This window comes from Ursus americanus, chromosome 6 (genome assembly GCF_024610735.1).
Source record: "Ursus americanus isolate L20-20 chromosome 6, mUrsAme1.1.p, whole genome shotgun sequence".
Classification (NCBI taxonomy): domain Eukaryota; kingdom Metazoa; phylum Chordata; class Mammalia; order Carnivora; family Ursidae; genus Ursus; species Ursus americanus.
Genome location: NC_142132.1, coordinates 5,980,960 through 5,996,929, shown reverse-complemented (window position 1 = coordinate 5,996,929; position 15,970 = coordinate 5,980,960). Strand labels below are relative to the sequence as shown.

At 51.5% G+C, this 15,970-nt stretch overlaps 1 protein-coding gene across 1 annotated transcript in view; it reads right to left on the bottom strand.

The window, feature by feature from the left end:
- Positions 1-15,970, bottom strand: part of C6H10orf90 (chromosome 6 C10orf90 homolog) — a 62,069-nt gene that overhangs the window by 9,038 nt on the left and 37,061 nt on the right. The window contains exons 2-3 of the mRNA XM_087862573.1: positions 10,397-10,566; positions 8,199-8,376 (exon numbers count right to left, since the gene is read on the bottom strand). Coding sequence (XP_087718699.1) covers positions 8,199-8,376; positions 10,397-10,566 — 348 coding nt within the window. The remainder of the gene's footprint in view (positions 1-8,198; positions 8,377-10,396; positions 10,567-15,970) is intronic.

Genomic DNA, 15,970 nt, shown 5'->3' with positions numbered 1-15,970 from the left:
GGGCTGGGGCTCTTCCCCCTCCGCACAGAGCCCTCTCTGCAGCTCGGATTGCTAAGCTTCGTTCTCCCTACTGTCAAGAATCTAGATGGTAATCAAGGGCACACCGGACTTATTACTACAACGCCCCCCCCGAGGCTCATTCCCTGCCGTCACCCTGGGCGCTTTGAAGAATCCTTCAGGTACCTGCTTCCCCCACCTTAGAAACACCAAAACCAAGAGATGCCTGTTGGACAGAATCCAGCAGGGAGACAACGAACCACTTTGGAGTGTAGGTACCAAAAGTCTACACCTCTCAGCATCTTCTATGAAAGACTGGGCCTCCCAAAAGGAGTACAGATGGGGTGTGGATTTGGGGGGGGAATCTCTGAAGGTTTTCCCCTTAAAAAAGACCCCAACATCTGCGCATCCTGAGATCACAAGGCCTTTCACTATGCCAGTCCCTGAGCAGCTGAACATCCTGCCGCTGCAGTCATTTCATCACGGTTTTCCAGAGTTAAATCCAGTTCCTTGCAGATCATTTCTGTTCAGCTCACTTCGATGGGACCTCTCACTTGCTGGACATAGGCAACAGCAGAGTAGTCTACTTGGACTAACTGGCCTTCCAGAAATTAAAGGGTACACATTGCACCGTCCAAGGCGAATGGAGAGACTCTTAGGTTGTCTGCCTCCGAAGTGCTCTTGTGATGCTAAAATCTTGTGCTGGGTAAACACTCATTTTTCTCAGATCGCTTCTAGCTTTCTGTGGAATCCTGCTCTGAATGACGGTTCCACCGGGTCGGCAGCCTGCTCCGGGGGTCTGGAAGGTGGCGGACACGGCAGAGATGCTGACACCGATCTGAAAATGATGCGCCTGTCAATTACCACCCAGCTACACGAGAAACATGCTGATGTCAAAGTTTCGGAAATATAGCGAGGCTCTCGGATCCTTCAGGTGAAGGCATGCACCATTAAAAAATGAAGAATAAACCAGAGGTCTGCTGGGATATCTATTTCTCTCTTCGCAGGCTCAGTGTGAGAAGCAAGGTATGAAGTCTCCTGGTTAAAGAAGTGACTCGGTCTCTTCATGGAGAGCTCAGCTCCTGCTCAGAGACTCATCCTGGAGTTTAGAGCTGGGGGAGGGGTGGTGGTGGTGAGAACAGCCGCCAAGAACACCAGCAGCCTGTGGGACTCCCCACAGTTCTCCATAATGGGAGAGCCCTTGATGCGCATAGGCAGATGGGGCGGGGACTGCAGCTTCAGCTCCCCCAGCGAGAGGAACAAGATCCCCAAGCCCAACACGTCCATGAAGAACATTTTTGGAGAGAAATGGAGTCTTTATGCAATCCCTGGTTCTACCCTGCTCTCAGATCAATAGCAGCAGCCCAAGCCCCTCCTTCCCCACTTCCTCAGGGTCTTTTCCTATGTGATTCTAGACTTGGTTTTCAGCTGTCTGCCAGACCAGCTCTCTTCCCAAGTGGCACTGAACCCCTAGAGGACAAGGGTGTGGGAGGGAATTTCTTCTACTCCCTTTGCTTCCTCATCGCCCCCCCAAGACCCCTGGCTCCTTTCCATCTGCACTCCATCCCTATGGCCAAAGACAACAAATGTTAATATTTCTGTGTATTATCTGGTTACTCCTCAAAGACCCAGCAAAGGACAAAGAGGTCCAAGGCTCTCTGCTAGCTCTCGTAAAAGCCACAGGGACTGCAAAGGAAGGCGAGCCTGTATCAGTGACCCCTCTCCTCTGCATCGCTCCTACCTAAGTGCTTGGCATAGGCAAGCACTCTCCTTCCCCCATTATTTCACGCTGTCACATTTGTGACGTACTTTTCAAAGGGAATGTGACTGGCTCCTTTCCTCTGATGGACTTTGTGCTGGGTACCAGCATAATGGCATTGTTACAGATGCCAGGGGAACCTACAGGTTAGTCAGGGCCTATCAATGGACAAGCTTCCAATGAGGCAAAGTCAACCACAGACTGTGAAGTTGGCACCAATCTCTAATGCCCAGAGGTCCCCAGGGCCCTCAACCCTTGCTTCCTGGCACTGCTAGACCAAAGGCATACGAGGAAGGAGTAACACCTCTGTTCCACAATCCCAGGTTTCTGTGGGAAATGGCAGACTTAAACTACAGTTGGGGTTTCCTTAGCAAAGCATGGTAGATATTTCCATTAGCAAAGATTCTTAGAGCAATATTTCCAAAGTGGACTCTCAAGAATTGGATAAAAGCATTCCAAGGTCAAAAAAGTTTAGGGGAAACAAGGTCAAACAAATGTAAGCAGTCTTCATGGTTGCACAACTTATCAGTGCCTTTAACAGTTATAATCATCAGTTTTCAAAGTTATTTGTAGTTATAGAATATGATTTAATCTATCCTAAAAAGAAAACCTGGTGGACTTACCTCACATTTTTAAAAAATGGGTTTGTGTTAAATGGCAAGTTTAAATTACTCATTTAAAGGAACTTTAACAATGGCTCAAATCACCTACTTCACCATTAAACAGTTAGTGAAAGTCCAAAAGATTAACTGCTGATATGAGAGTCATTGTTTGCTCCAATTCCAGGGTTTGCCAGCATTTTTTAGAGAACCACAAAATATGGTGATTTATAGATGATGAATAAACTTTCCTTCTCATTGCCAAGTAGATTTATATCTTCAGTGTCCCTGCAAGGTTTACTACTGAGCTGCATTGTGAGATAAAAGGGAAATCGTTTGGAAAATAAAATCTAGGCAATTGGGAAAAGGAATCTCCCATAAAGTTATTTTTCCCTACCACTTTGTAATTCTGGTTTCCATCTTGAATGATTTTAATTGGAAATAACACTGTCCTTCTAATCAACAGATGTAAATTGGTCTTTTCTTTCCATGTTTCTCAGAAAAAACACAACACCCTTATCATCGGTCTGTGAAGGACACCATAATCGTGTGCATATAAATATCTTTGAATCAGGGAAATGGTCTTTTAGCTAAATCATGCTGCTGTTTTCTTTGCAGGCTGATGAAGTAACAATTATTTTTATCTGATAAGCACATTAAAAAATTCCTTTGTGAGTAATACTGGGAGAACTACCTCCCAATATTTATTCAGATGTTTTATGGGAAAACATTCACAACATGAGACCAGGCAATAATAGGGACAATGCGGCCGGGGCTCAGCCTGCTGCACGATGAACAGCACATTTTTATTACTGCGATGACTTCCCCGCTGTCTCATATCTGCTGGGTCACTTCTCCAGCTCGATGCTCTGCGAATGCAAATTCATGTTAATAGTCGCTCCAGCCAAGATCGTGGGTCTGAAGGCAGATCTGCTGGAGGAGGAATTCTGCAGTGCCTTCCGGAGAATTCCGTTCCTCTACTGGTCCGTGATCTGAATGGCTCTGACTTGGATCACCTTGGGAAGTGTGGCTAATGCAATTCAGATGAATTCAGTCTGTTCTGCTACGTGCAGCAGGGCTGCCCGGAGTGGCTTAGTGCGGCACGCGCCCATCGGCGCTTACCAACGAGGGAGACTTTACTAGCATCCCCACCTGACCATAATCCAAAGTGCAGAAGCTAAGAAGTTTGGGCATCCAGAGAGATACAAGCGCCGTGAGCGTTCAAATGGAAGAAGGAGGGGGCAGGGGACGGGATGGGAGTATCACGGAGAGCTTCATGGAAGAAGGGGCTATTCCTCATGGGTTTTCTACACATTCGCAGGTTAGGGGGACCACCCGGGAGGGCCACGAGGAGGATCCCATCAAGCAGAGAAGCCAGAGCGGAGGCAGAAGCGCAGCGTGGGCTGGATCTGAGCATTGCTGGGTTCCCAACGGGCTGCAGGGAGCGACCGCGACTCATAAAGAGCCAAGCCCTCCACACCACACAGTCCAGGTCACGCATCACAGGAAGCAGAAGAACAGCCTTGGGGGTAAGAGATTAAGGAAGAGGCTGGACTTGGGCTGGACCAGTGAGCTAAGGTGGGATTCTGTGGGGCAGAGGCAAGGAGAGACAGACGAGGCTTCTATCAGGTGGTTTAGGGACCCTGACTTAAGGAAGGACAGCTAAGACCAGCGGGGGAGGGTAGGGGCAGGCAGAATCATGCTGGGAGGGGTCCAGGTCACAGGGTGGGGATGAAATATCCAGGGGGGCTATGGGCTGGACTCCCAGCCCAGACAGCGATGAGGAGGGCGAGACCGGGGAGCTGCAGCGGGAACAGCCTGGAACCACACACTGGTCAGCAGAGGACAGTGTGGTGCTGCCTACACCTGCGGGGACCAAGCCACCTGTTCCTGGCAGGTGCCGAAGCACCTACACCCGAGGGAAGCAAGGACTCGTTCTGAAACATTCCAATTCCCAGGCGAGGGTCGGCCGTGGGACACGACCAGCCCCCGGCACTCTGTGAGCTGTGTAGTGATAATGGGGAAGGCTTGTCACCGCGGTGGCATGAGCAGGAAGAGCCCTCACGTGGGAAGGTGAGGAAGGTTCCAGACAGCACGGGCCACAACCTCAGAGACCGTGAGCAAAGCCTGCCTCCTGCCTTCCTCCTAACGCTTCCCTGGCTCTCAGCTTCTCCCCTCCACAATTCAGTAGTCAGCACATTCTATCGATTCTGCCACCTCAAAACCTGTCACCTCTGTCCCTGTCCTGTATCCCACTGCCCTGCCCGAGGCTGCCCATCCTGTCCGGGCTGGAGCCACTCTTGCCTCAGCTCTCGACCTCAGAATAAGGTTAAATTCGGACACAGCGTTTACAATCCCTGTTAGACCTCCTGGGCTCATCTGTGGCCCCTCTGTCTCGCCCTCTGCCCCTCACTCTGCAGTTCAGTCCGAGCTGAACGGACACCCTCATGCCCCCCTCATCCCGTTCCCCCCACCCTGTACCACGATGCGCCGGCATGGCCTCAACCCAGTGTGCTTTGTGGGTCTCCCCAGCAGAACCTTCCACCAGCCCCAAGTGCTGCTTCTACCCGTGTGCTTTCCCCACGAGGTAGGGAGGCCCCTGAGACCAGGGACTATACCTCACAGCGACTTCTCAAGAAAGGCTTGCCAGGTGATGGACGAGAAAGCTCCTGGGTCACTGCTGCGGGCACACAAATGTGGCCCAGGTGGCTCTGGGCCAGGAAAGAGACATACCCGTGTACGGACCCGGAATTCAAGCTACAGCCGGCGAGACAGTAAAGACAGGCGGGGCAGTAGACATGACCTTTATCAGGCTACTTCCTAAGCTCTCTGTAGTCTCGGTTGTTCGTGCAAAACCCCATCTACAAACAGGGAGCCCAGTGAACTCACACACATGTGCATGCATGCACGCACACGTGTGTCCCTGCCCGGAGCCTTGAAAACTCAGAATTCACAAAGTCAACAGGAAGCAGTGTTGGCCCCCTGGTCCTCGCTGTCATCGTCCCTGCAGGTCAGGTGCCCACTGTCCTGGCAGCCCCTGCCTGACGAGGCATTTGTCAGCCACCGGAGCGCCCACCTGAGCCGAAGACGAGACTGCTGGGCGGACCCCGAGGATGGGAGGGAGCAAGCCCAGCTTGGAGAGCAAACCCGTCTTCCTCTCTAACCGACGTCTTGACGCTGTAGCCAGAGCTCGTTCACGCATATGATTTATTAACTAATTTAGCATGTAAGAAAAACATCTGCATTTCTCTTTTATCATCTTAGCAGACAGGCTGAAGACAAGATGTGTACTGTAGACTTGTTTAATGGGGCCCTAAACACTCCCTTCTCCCTTGCCCCAGCTCACACGAGGCTCCGGTTTGAGAAGTTGTCTGATTTAACTGAGCTAACACAAACACACAGGAGCGTAAAGCTCTCAGCGACACATAAATACCGCAGGGATGGCAGAGTGGCCATAAAGTCCCTGCCCCAAAGTCCTGCCCACACATCCTAGTTGCCGGGGCTACCTCGGAACTGGGGGGACTTTTGCCCTCAGTTATTTAAAGCTACGGACTGGGTCTGATCACCCTCTATTACAGACAGTTGAAGATTTTCATTTAAAGTGAACTTCATTGAAAGATTTCATCGAACGCGAACTTGTAAGGAGATCTGTTTAGGGAAAATGCCACAATTGGAAACATAGAGGGTAGAATTATGTCTCCCCCAAAAGACACGTTCAAGTCCTCACCCCCAACCCAACCTGTGACTGTGAATTAACTTGGAAACAGGGTCTTTGCAAATGCGTGTGCGTTAGAACAGTTCATAGGAGGGGCGTAGACCCTGATTCCGTGACTGGTGTCCCCTAAGATGAGGAAATTTGAACATACAGACACACAGACAAGGGGAGGCGGCCAGTGAGGATAGAGGCGGAGAACACGGGGAGGCATCTATAAGCCAAGGAACGCCAAGGATTGCCAGAAGCCACCAGAAGCCACCAGAAGCAAGGACGCAGGCAGAGCACGAATTCTCCCTCTGAGCCTCCAAAATAAACCAACCACGCAGACACCTTCATTTTGGATTTCTGGCCTCTGGACTCCAAGAGAATACACTTCTATTATTTTAGCCTCCCTGCCTGTGGCCCCTTGTTAAAGCAGCTCTCCGGAGGACCAACGGGCATCCCTCTGATACTGGCTCCAGGTAAGCCTGGAGCACCGGCACCCACCGTGGGCACAGCTGGAAGGCAGCTGGCCCAGGGGAGGGAGCACCCAGCGCTGCCGCTGAGGAAGGGCCCCACGCAGAAGATGCTCCCAAGTGTCTCCGGGTCCCCATTTCTTCCCACACAAAGTAAAGGGACCCGACTAAAAGGGAAGCTAATCAGATGCCATTGTTCCTACGTGACTCTGCTGAGCTCTGTAGTGGCTTTGTTTTATGTTTGTTGACAACACATTTGTTAACCATTTTTTAACAGGCAGGATCTTCAAAAACGTCAAGGCCAAGTAGCCCACACATCATGAGCGCCCCTGTAGCCCGTCCTGGGACAAGCGCAGACATCCAAGTGCCGGGGAGGGGGGCTCCCACTCGTGGCTGACCATTGGTTCCTTGTAGTGACTTGAAAAGTCTGCCCCTGAACCCGGACTGCTCTTGGTTGAACCAGAGATTTTAGTCCCCAGGAGAACACACCCAAACCGAGCCTGGATCTGCCAACAGCTTGAAGCGCTTGGCGAGACGCATTTTCAAAGAGGGGAAGTCTTCGCAGGTTTTTTGTTGATTTCCTTTTTTTTTTAAATTTTTTTTAAGCATCCTGGAAATTGTCACTGGGAGGGAGCAGCAGGTGTTCTGCCAAATCCTCTGCCATGAGAAGGAGGCGCCCTTGCCGGGGTCTGAGGAGCTGCAGCGCCAGGGGCGGATAAAGGAGACAGCCTGCCCGAGGGCCGAGGAGGTGAGCAGGAATTCTGGAACAACACCCTTTGCCCTCTGTCGCCCAGGCTCCCGTACAATGTCTGTGATGTTTGCTAAGCTGCATTTTATTGAATGTGGTTATTTCCCTAGAGGACTTTTACCCAGATTTGTACCCATGATTTCACCTCCTGGGGGCCAGAACATTTTCCTAGGAAGAAAGACCTTGTTCCTCTATCCAAAGGAATAAAAGGGAGGCTCCCCCAGGCCTCCAGATTTTCAGATTTGAGTTGGCAGGCCATCCGTGTGTGCTCCGATGTCCCCATTTTTGCTCTCGTCTCTTCTTGTTATTCTTGCTGGTTTAATAGTCTGTTTATAAGCTCCAGGAAGAAAGCACCAAGGCCAGTCTGGCTCACGGTGCTATCTCCAGCTCCCAGCATGGTGCCTGGCCCAGGGAAGATTCCTGAGTACTCCCTGTCTAATGAGTGCATGCGTGCCGCCCCTGACGGGGTCAGCTCAACACTGGCTCTGCAGCGTCTGGAAAGCTGGCCATCCACACTCTGAGCTCACAGCAGGAAAGGGGTTTGATGTAGACAAGCTGGAGTCAACCTCTCACCCTGAGATCTGTTTTGCAATCTATAAAGGGCAAAGGGGATCTCTTGCAAATGTCTGTTAGGAGCCAAGAATTTGAACTTGCTACCCTGGCCGCTACAGTTGCGTGGCTTCCTTCCCAGCTCTAGTGGTAAATGTGCGTCTCAAGTTAGTTCTGCCGAATCCAGTGCCCCGTACGAGCTCCCACACCGGGCTGGCTTCCGGAGCAGGCTTTACGATACTGAGGGTTAGATGCCGGGAGCAAACCTGAGTCCGGTGCATGTCACGGGTATCATTTGGACCATCGCCGCGGATGATGGTCCCGGCCCCTCGCACCCCCCCATCTCACCTGCCCTCCCAAGGCCCCTGTAGCTTACCGCTAAGAGGGTGGGGAACCGTGAACTGCTTCTTGTTGGCGCGGACAGGGAAGAGGCTCTGCTTCTGGCCCAGGTTCTCCTTCCGTTGGGCTTTTCTCTGCTGTACCATGTGTTCTAGCTTCTTCAGCCGCTCTTGGGAGCGAGAAATGAACTGGGGTTTACGGACTTCCAGCGCTTCCTAATAGCAGCAAGAAAATAATTTTTAATACAAGTGATGTGGGCAAGAAATTCATCCCTCTGATTTGGTCAAGAAGCTGATCAAAAGCACAACATGCAAAGACCAACAGCCACTCCGTGTCCGCACACACGATTTTCTGCTGCGGCCTCGTGTGAAGACCAACAGACATGTTGACGACGCAGGTCCTGCTGGCCAGTCCCAGCCAGCGCCGAGGGCCCCACCGCAGCACGACTGCCTGGCACACTTCTACCCACCCCTTCTTCCCCGCCAAGCCTGAGGGCCCTCAACTGCGTATTCCAGAGACATGGGTGGGGAAGGAGCGAAGGCGTGGTGAGTCACTTGCTTCTGCTGGGGGCTGGAAGCCTCACGCTCTGACCAAGCTCATCCACCCAGGGAGAAATACGTGCTTCTCAGGAGAAACAGTCATCCTGGCTAACGGGAATGTCTATTCCCAGGAAGAAAAATTTGGCAAAGTATCTTTGCCTCTGCGAACTGGTTCTGCCAGCTTCTTAGGGGACGTCTGCATGGCCATGTTTCCACTTCGACCACAGCCTTCAGCACACGCCCCCCTCCATGCATGCACGAAGCCACGTACTCAGGTCCACTGAAAAAGAGAGACCACCACTGATGTGTTCCGCTCCTTGTCAGACACTGGGCTACATACTTTATGTGGACTCGTTGTCTCTGGGGATCCCCACATTGATTCTGAACAGCAGATATATTTATCCCCATTTGAAGGACGCAAACCCTGAGGCTCATTGCAGTTTCGTGGATCCGAGGGACCCCCACGTGTTTTCCACACTGTCTTTCGTCGACCTCCGTTCAGGTTGTTCCACTGCCTGGAGGCATACCCGTCAGTTAGCATTCCAGCTCTCCCAATAAGCTCTGTCTGGCCTCCCCATTCAGCCTGAGCCTCGTGGTACCTCACAGACCACCTCGTACAACAGATTCATACACATCAATGGCCATGCTGGGCTGTGAGCTCCTGGACGGCATGGGCCATGTCTCACCCACCCTGTATCCCTCCCACCACTGCCCTGAGCCCCGCGCATAGTAGGACACGGATATGCTGCCGTGGCAGACGTGTTCCTCTGCCTCGCTCCTCTCCCAGCCCTTTGGGAGCTCAGCGTTCCCACGGGGAGGGCAGCTCAGGGTCCATCTGTGTCCCGGAAGTGGCCTCGGCAGCTGTGCCAGGAAAGGAGTCTTCTTGGCCACTTGGTCTCCACGGCACCGTCCCTCGGTCTCAGGCACACTGAGGCTGTACAGATAGCCCCTGGCACAGCCTATAGGCCCAGCGTGGCTGTTTCGGGGGTGTCGTGAGTCTCTTACCATGGACCTACTGAGGTGCAGTAGGGGTGCAGGGGCCGGCCAACGGCACCGCCTGCACATCTGCAGGGACGTTTACAACCTATCATCAAGTACTTTCCTAGACAGTGCGCCTGATGATACGACATGCTGCTAGCGGGAGCTTTCTCGGAGTTGTCTGCCCTTGTGAGTTCTCTCTCTCTGTAATTCTGAACTTTAAGAAATGTGTACATATTACTTCTACAACCAGGAACAGACACCGAATGAAAGCTCTCATATCCTTGAGCTCATGGCCATGTGATTTAGGGCAACCTTCTTAATCTTTCCAAAGTTTAATATCCTTACATGAGGATGGGATCACAGGGACCCGTGCCCTACAGGGGGCGGTGCGGATGGAAGGCTCTGAAGCTTATGAAGTGATCCGCCCAGGGTCACCCATAACTTGTCAAGAAATGCCGTCGCTGCTGTGACCATTGTCACTACGGATATTATGCGATCCTCATTCTAACCCAGCAGTAGACATCGTTTCTCCATCGCTCACACGGTCAAACGGGCCCAGAAGGTTGGGGGACCTGCCCAGAGTCACACAGCCATTACAAAGGGGAGTCAAGCTTCCAATTTCAGAGGCGAAAGTGAGATCGTGCCCCCCACTGCAGACTCTCCGGGAGGGGTCTCCCTTCAGTGAGGATCAAGCCAAGTGCAGAGAGGGCCTTACCTGCAAGGTCAAGGAGCCTACAGGTGTTCGTTGACCCTCAGAACAGTCTTCAGACAGGTCAGGGGTCTCTGGTGGCTCCGGGGTCGCTGGCTCCGGGGTCGCTGGCTCGGCCTCCTCACTCTTCCTACATTCCTTTATTTTTACAACCAAGTCACAGCACTTGTAATCCCCTGGGAGAGAAGATTAAGAATTCCACTCAGAGGGGCAGTAGGATTTTCTCCTGGTTCCTCAGCGCCATGAGACACAGAAGACAATTTGGAAAATAGAAACACCAGTGGGTTATTAATGGGCCTCGTTAAGCCGATGAGATCCTGCTTCAACAGACTCCAACCCCCCCCCCCCAGCTGCCCTGGTCACAGGGAGGAATGTCTGTGGGCAGCCAGACTTCGCGACTGGCTAATTACACCATGGAGGTATTCCCTCAGCTTCCAGGGTTCAAAATGCCTTTGTTTGCAATGAAAAGAAACTTTTCTATTCTGAGCTTCATATTAAGTGCGTCCTGTACAATTATTACAGCTCAGTTGTTTGGGGACAGTGTATTAATTTATCTTCTGTTTGCTACACTAATGATGTAAGACAGAAAAACGGTGTTCAATTATTTATCTCTCCCCTTCATTTGCCAATGACTACCACTGGCTTTACATGTATAATTGGAATGATCTCTCTCTCTCTCTCTCTCTCTCGATGCTGAATCTGGCCACTTCCTGGGACCATTTTGACGTTCCCTTGAGGAAAAGGTCAGGGAACACATCGATTCAACAGCACTTTGGGCAGGGCAGCCTCCGGGGTGTGGAAGGAGGGATTAATACATATTCACCAACCACTTACTGACCAACTGCTCCGCCAGGAACACACTGTCCCTTCCGTCCGTGCTAGCCCACTCTTCCTGTGTGAGATCCCCTGCCCCCCCGCACCGTGCCCCCAACACAGCCTCCCCAGGCCTCCCCAGCTCTGAAACCCAATAGCATCTTACCTCACCCATATGCCCTTCTATTGCCACAAAGCCCCTTTGATTCCTGTAGCCAGTGACCTCCAACCTGCTGAGCCCCAATCCTTTAGGAAGTGCCCCCCCTTCCCAAAGCAGGCTGCATCCCGCCAGCTGTGTGCTCCCACAGCAGAACACACTTCACACACCTAGTGGCACTGGTTATGGGGTAGGGTCATAGCAGGATGTTTTCACCCCACAAGCCTGACTCTCCCTCGAGGGCTGGACCATGTCAGATTCACCTGGCATCTCTCCATGGGAGCGGCCCAGGAGCCTGCCAGGAGCTGGTACTGTTGGGAGTGGAGAGGTGGCCAGTAGGAGGCTCGCGGGGCCACAGGAGGCTTCGCCATGGTCCCCTGAATCTCTTACCTGAAACCCCTGCTAGGACATCCAGTATTCATGCCTGGATCCTCTCTGGCCTGAACCAGCTGTCCTCTCTCTACGCAAAATCCACCCACATTCCTTAAGACCTACAGGTCCCGCAGGCAGCCCAGCGTTTTGCATCTTATTCGTGGTGACTGTTCCATTCCAACTATTGCGTTCCATTCTGCACCAACAACATACTACTTAGAGGTTCTCAAATCATTATCCTTCATTCCTTTGGGCATTTACTCTTGTTCTTTCTGGAGGATTTCCCCGTTGCTCCCCTACTCCTGCTTCCGGCCCAAACAACCGGCCCAGATAGCGATCTCCCAAGCCCCCTGCAGCTAGAGTTAATCACACTTGCCATCACGCTGTCCCCATTTCTCGCTGTGAACTTTCTTCTGGCTCACCTCACCCACAGGGATGCAACAGTGCCTTACAGCCCTTCCCACCTGCACCCCACCACCAGACCCCGCAACCCAAGGGCGGTGTAGGCATGTCTGTCTTCGTCAGTGCTCACATCCGTGCTCCCTTGTATCTTCAAAGTCTCACTACTATGGCCTCTCCTCACCAGTGTGTGCTCCTTGGCAGGGCCTCAGCCCCCAGGCTCACCCTCTCCCTTCCATCCCCACCATCGTCCAGGAGACAGTCTCCTTCAGAACATGCCTAATTAGATCTCTGCCCCTCAAGGGCTTGGCCTTGCCTTCAGTCCAAACCCCAAGTGGGTTTTAAGGACTTTCCAACTTGACCGCATGACCTCAGACTGCCACTAAGCCCCCTCCGCCCCCCTAGCACTCTGGCCCACCGGATCCCAAATCAACCATATTTTTCCATCAGTTCCATGCTTTGTGCGTGCCCTTCCTCCAGTCTGCAATGCTCTTCACTCTCAGGTCTGATTTGTAAGCTTCTAGTCAGCTTTCAAGTCCCTGCCCAGAATCGTTTCCTTGAGGAGGAGATCTCTGTCCAGCCCCTCCTTGGGGCACCTGTGGCCACCTACAGCTTCCTGACAGGTATGATCCTGGTGTCTCCGGCCCTGGAGGGCAGGGAGCACTGAGCACAGTCACTGGCACACAGTAGGTATGCATATAGTAGGTGTTTAATAAATGCTTCTTTAATGTATAAATGGATGAAGAGCTAGGGATGAACTTGGCTCCCCAGTGAAATTAGTTTTATCAACTACCATAGCCATTTTAACCTTTATATCCCAAACCTATATAAGCTGGTGGGTTTCTTTCTGTCCTCATCCATAGCTGTTCGGGGAAATCTTTAGAGTGATAGGAAATCTAAATTTTCTCACTGAAAACTGAGCACCACAGATCTCTTTTCTATTCTATCTTTATGTTCTTTTAATATTGGTGATCACTGCAGTATTAACAGGGGGTCAGCTGCTTGGCCTCAGAGAAGGGATGGCTGGGCTGGAATTCTTGGTGCCCTCATCGGTGTGAGGCTCAGATTGGGACCTAGCTGGAGGACACTGTGGGGCCTGCACCCCTCAGCCACGATCCTTGCTAGTCAGGCACAGAGGACCACGGGCCGCCTGGTGGGCCTCAGAGCAGCCACATCAGCATCTCAAACCTTCCTTAGCTAAGCCTGGGAGCCTGCCATGCACCCGGGAGTGGCCTTCTTCTCGGCCTCGGTGGATACTGCCCTGGCACACAGCAGGGCTGGAATCCCTGACCCACACGGGGTTGTCTTCTCCATGCTTGGGAGGGAGAATTCACCTGCCATGGAAACCTGCATGTCCTGCTTGCTCTCAGCTCACACAGTCCCGAAAGGACAGCTTGATGAGGTGAGATTGTGTGAACCAGGGCTCAGGAAGACATCATACCATTTTCCATATGAATATCAAGGAGGAATCACCTCAACCCTACCTCCCTTGCTCCTTACCTTTGGGAAACTCTCTTTCTATCTGAACTTCACTGTCTTCCTGCAGAGATGTGCATAAATCTTGTAAGGGGCAAAGAAACCCAGATAAAGGGATTCCAGATTTCAGGAAGCTTTGCTGTTGACTCTCTGAGGGCTCAGAGAAGTTGCTAGACTGACAGCTGTTGCTTGGAGAGCTACACCCATTGGGAAGGAACTCTTTAACCAGCTCCTGTTCCACTGAGGGAGCAGACAAAGTCACACGTGCTTCTCCTTCTTGCTTCTCGCTGCTTCCAGAAAATACCTTTGCTTCTACTAAAAATAAAACAAGAGTTGTGCTCAAAACATCTGACGAGTGCACATCAAATGTACTGACTTCTCCAAATCCTGCTCGTCTGGAGATGGGGACACAGGTGGCAGTACTGCCCCCAGAGAGCTGGAGCCACTGGGGCCAGTGCGCAGATGCTCTGGTGGCATTCAGCACGTGATCACCGGACTGGGTAGGACTCCCCCAGCTCCCTGAGGAGCTTGGCTGTATAGACTACTCTCGTGCATCTGGTCTAAAGATTTGTGCTCGCCAGTACCCTTAGAAACGCAAATGACTTTCTCAACTCTAGGTAATAGAGTGGGTGGTTCAGCCAGAGTACCTGGGTTCAAATCCCACCTCTACCACTTCTAAGGTGTCCGGCCCCATCTATAAAATCGAGGTAATCACATTAAATATTACTTACTATTATATCTGTTTTCATACAAAGTTCATATATGTATGTAATAACACATTTATAGACATATAATTTTTATAGAATAACATTAACTAAAATCAAGGTAATATGAAAAAATACTGATCCGTGTAAGGTGTTTAACACAGTACCTGACACAGGGTAAGCACCTAATAAACATGACCTGTCATGATTAACACAGAAACATTGACGGAGGCTCTGTACTATGGCCGGGACAGAGGTGGGAGGTAATTTACGAGGTCACAGTGCAGACTTCTCGTAAAGCACCAGAATGTGTACGACATGCTGCTTGTCGCCACACCGTAACACCAAAAGTCTAGAAAGCACCGGCTGCCGGTCCACAGGGGACTACTGGATGCCGGTGCACCCACGCTTTGCAGCAAAGGAGCAGCATAGGGCAAATGCTCTAGTGCAGATGTGGAATAATCTCGGAGATGTGTTGGCAAGTGGACGAAGCAAAATGCGGGACCGTGCACAGGTGTGCTTCCACTGGTAAGTGCTTATACACTCGGGACATCCCTGGAAGCACCCAGAAGGTGCTGGACACCTCGGGACCTGGAGGGCGGCGCAGGACCAGGAACTAGGAGTGCGGGAGAGACTTTCTTTTCACTGTTGGCCTCTTTTATACTCTTGGTGTTTCTTTTTTCCCTTTTGGAATACTCTATAAATGTTTACAAGTTATTCATTTTAAATAAGGCAGTGGCTCTTCACCAGGCACCAGCTCCTGTGTTAATGACCCCCGAGGGGCAGGGTCCCGCCTGGGGGAGAGAGCCCCCACTGCCAGGGGCACGTGTCCCAACCTCCTTGGGCACCGAGGAGAAAAGGAGTCCTAGGAACTGCTGGAGTAATAAGGACTCTTAGAAGCTTCTTGCAATATTTTCTCAAATGTCTGTGCAAAAAGGAAATGCGCCTGTGACCACCTGGCATTGATTAGAATGGGAACCTCTGTTAGAACATCTCCGTTGTCTGCACTTTGTTCCAGCCCCTCTGTCCCTGAGCCTTGGTGTCCCCGACAATGAGCACAGGTTGGGTGTGGCGATGCAGGAAGAAGGGAGGACACAGAGGGTCCTCCCAGTGTGCTCCCTGGTTCTGGGATCTGGGGCAAGTGAACCCACAGGGGGTAAAGCCGGCTTTCCACGTTCTTACAAACAATCAGGCAAAATGAAGGAAAGCACCTAGTGGGTCCCAGCACATTGGGGGTACTAAGAAGATGGCAGTTATGTTTGGCCCTGTCATTTGGAGAGGACATAGGGCCTCCTCCGGAAAAGGTTGGGCTTTGCTCATTTATACAGAAAATACCTTTCTAAACTTTTATTTCAAAAGCTGCCAATTCTGTTTAAGTATGAAATGCCATAAGCAAAAAGTCTCAACATAGTTATTCCTTCCTATGTTGCTTCCTTTTACGAGAAGCTCTCTTAAAAGAATCAAACGAAATCAGCGGTCAGTGGCGCAGTCCCTATCTGCTCCTTTCCTACTGGTGTCGGGCTCTTTAAGGGAGACCAAGCTACCTCCCTCCCTGTCAGTTACCTGTCGATCTGGTTTACTGTAAATTCTTACGTGAACCATTCTGTGCAAGTCAGGTGGTCCACTTGTGCCCTGGAAGAGTTAAAACAACTCCCAGAA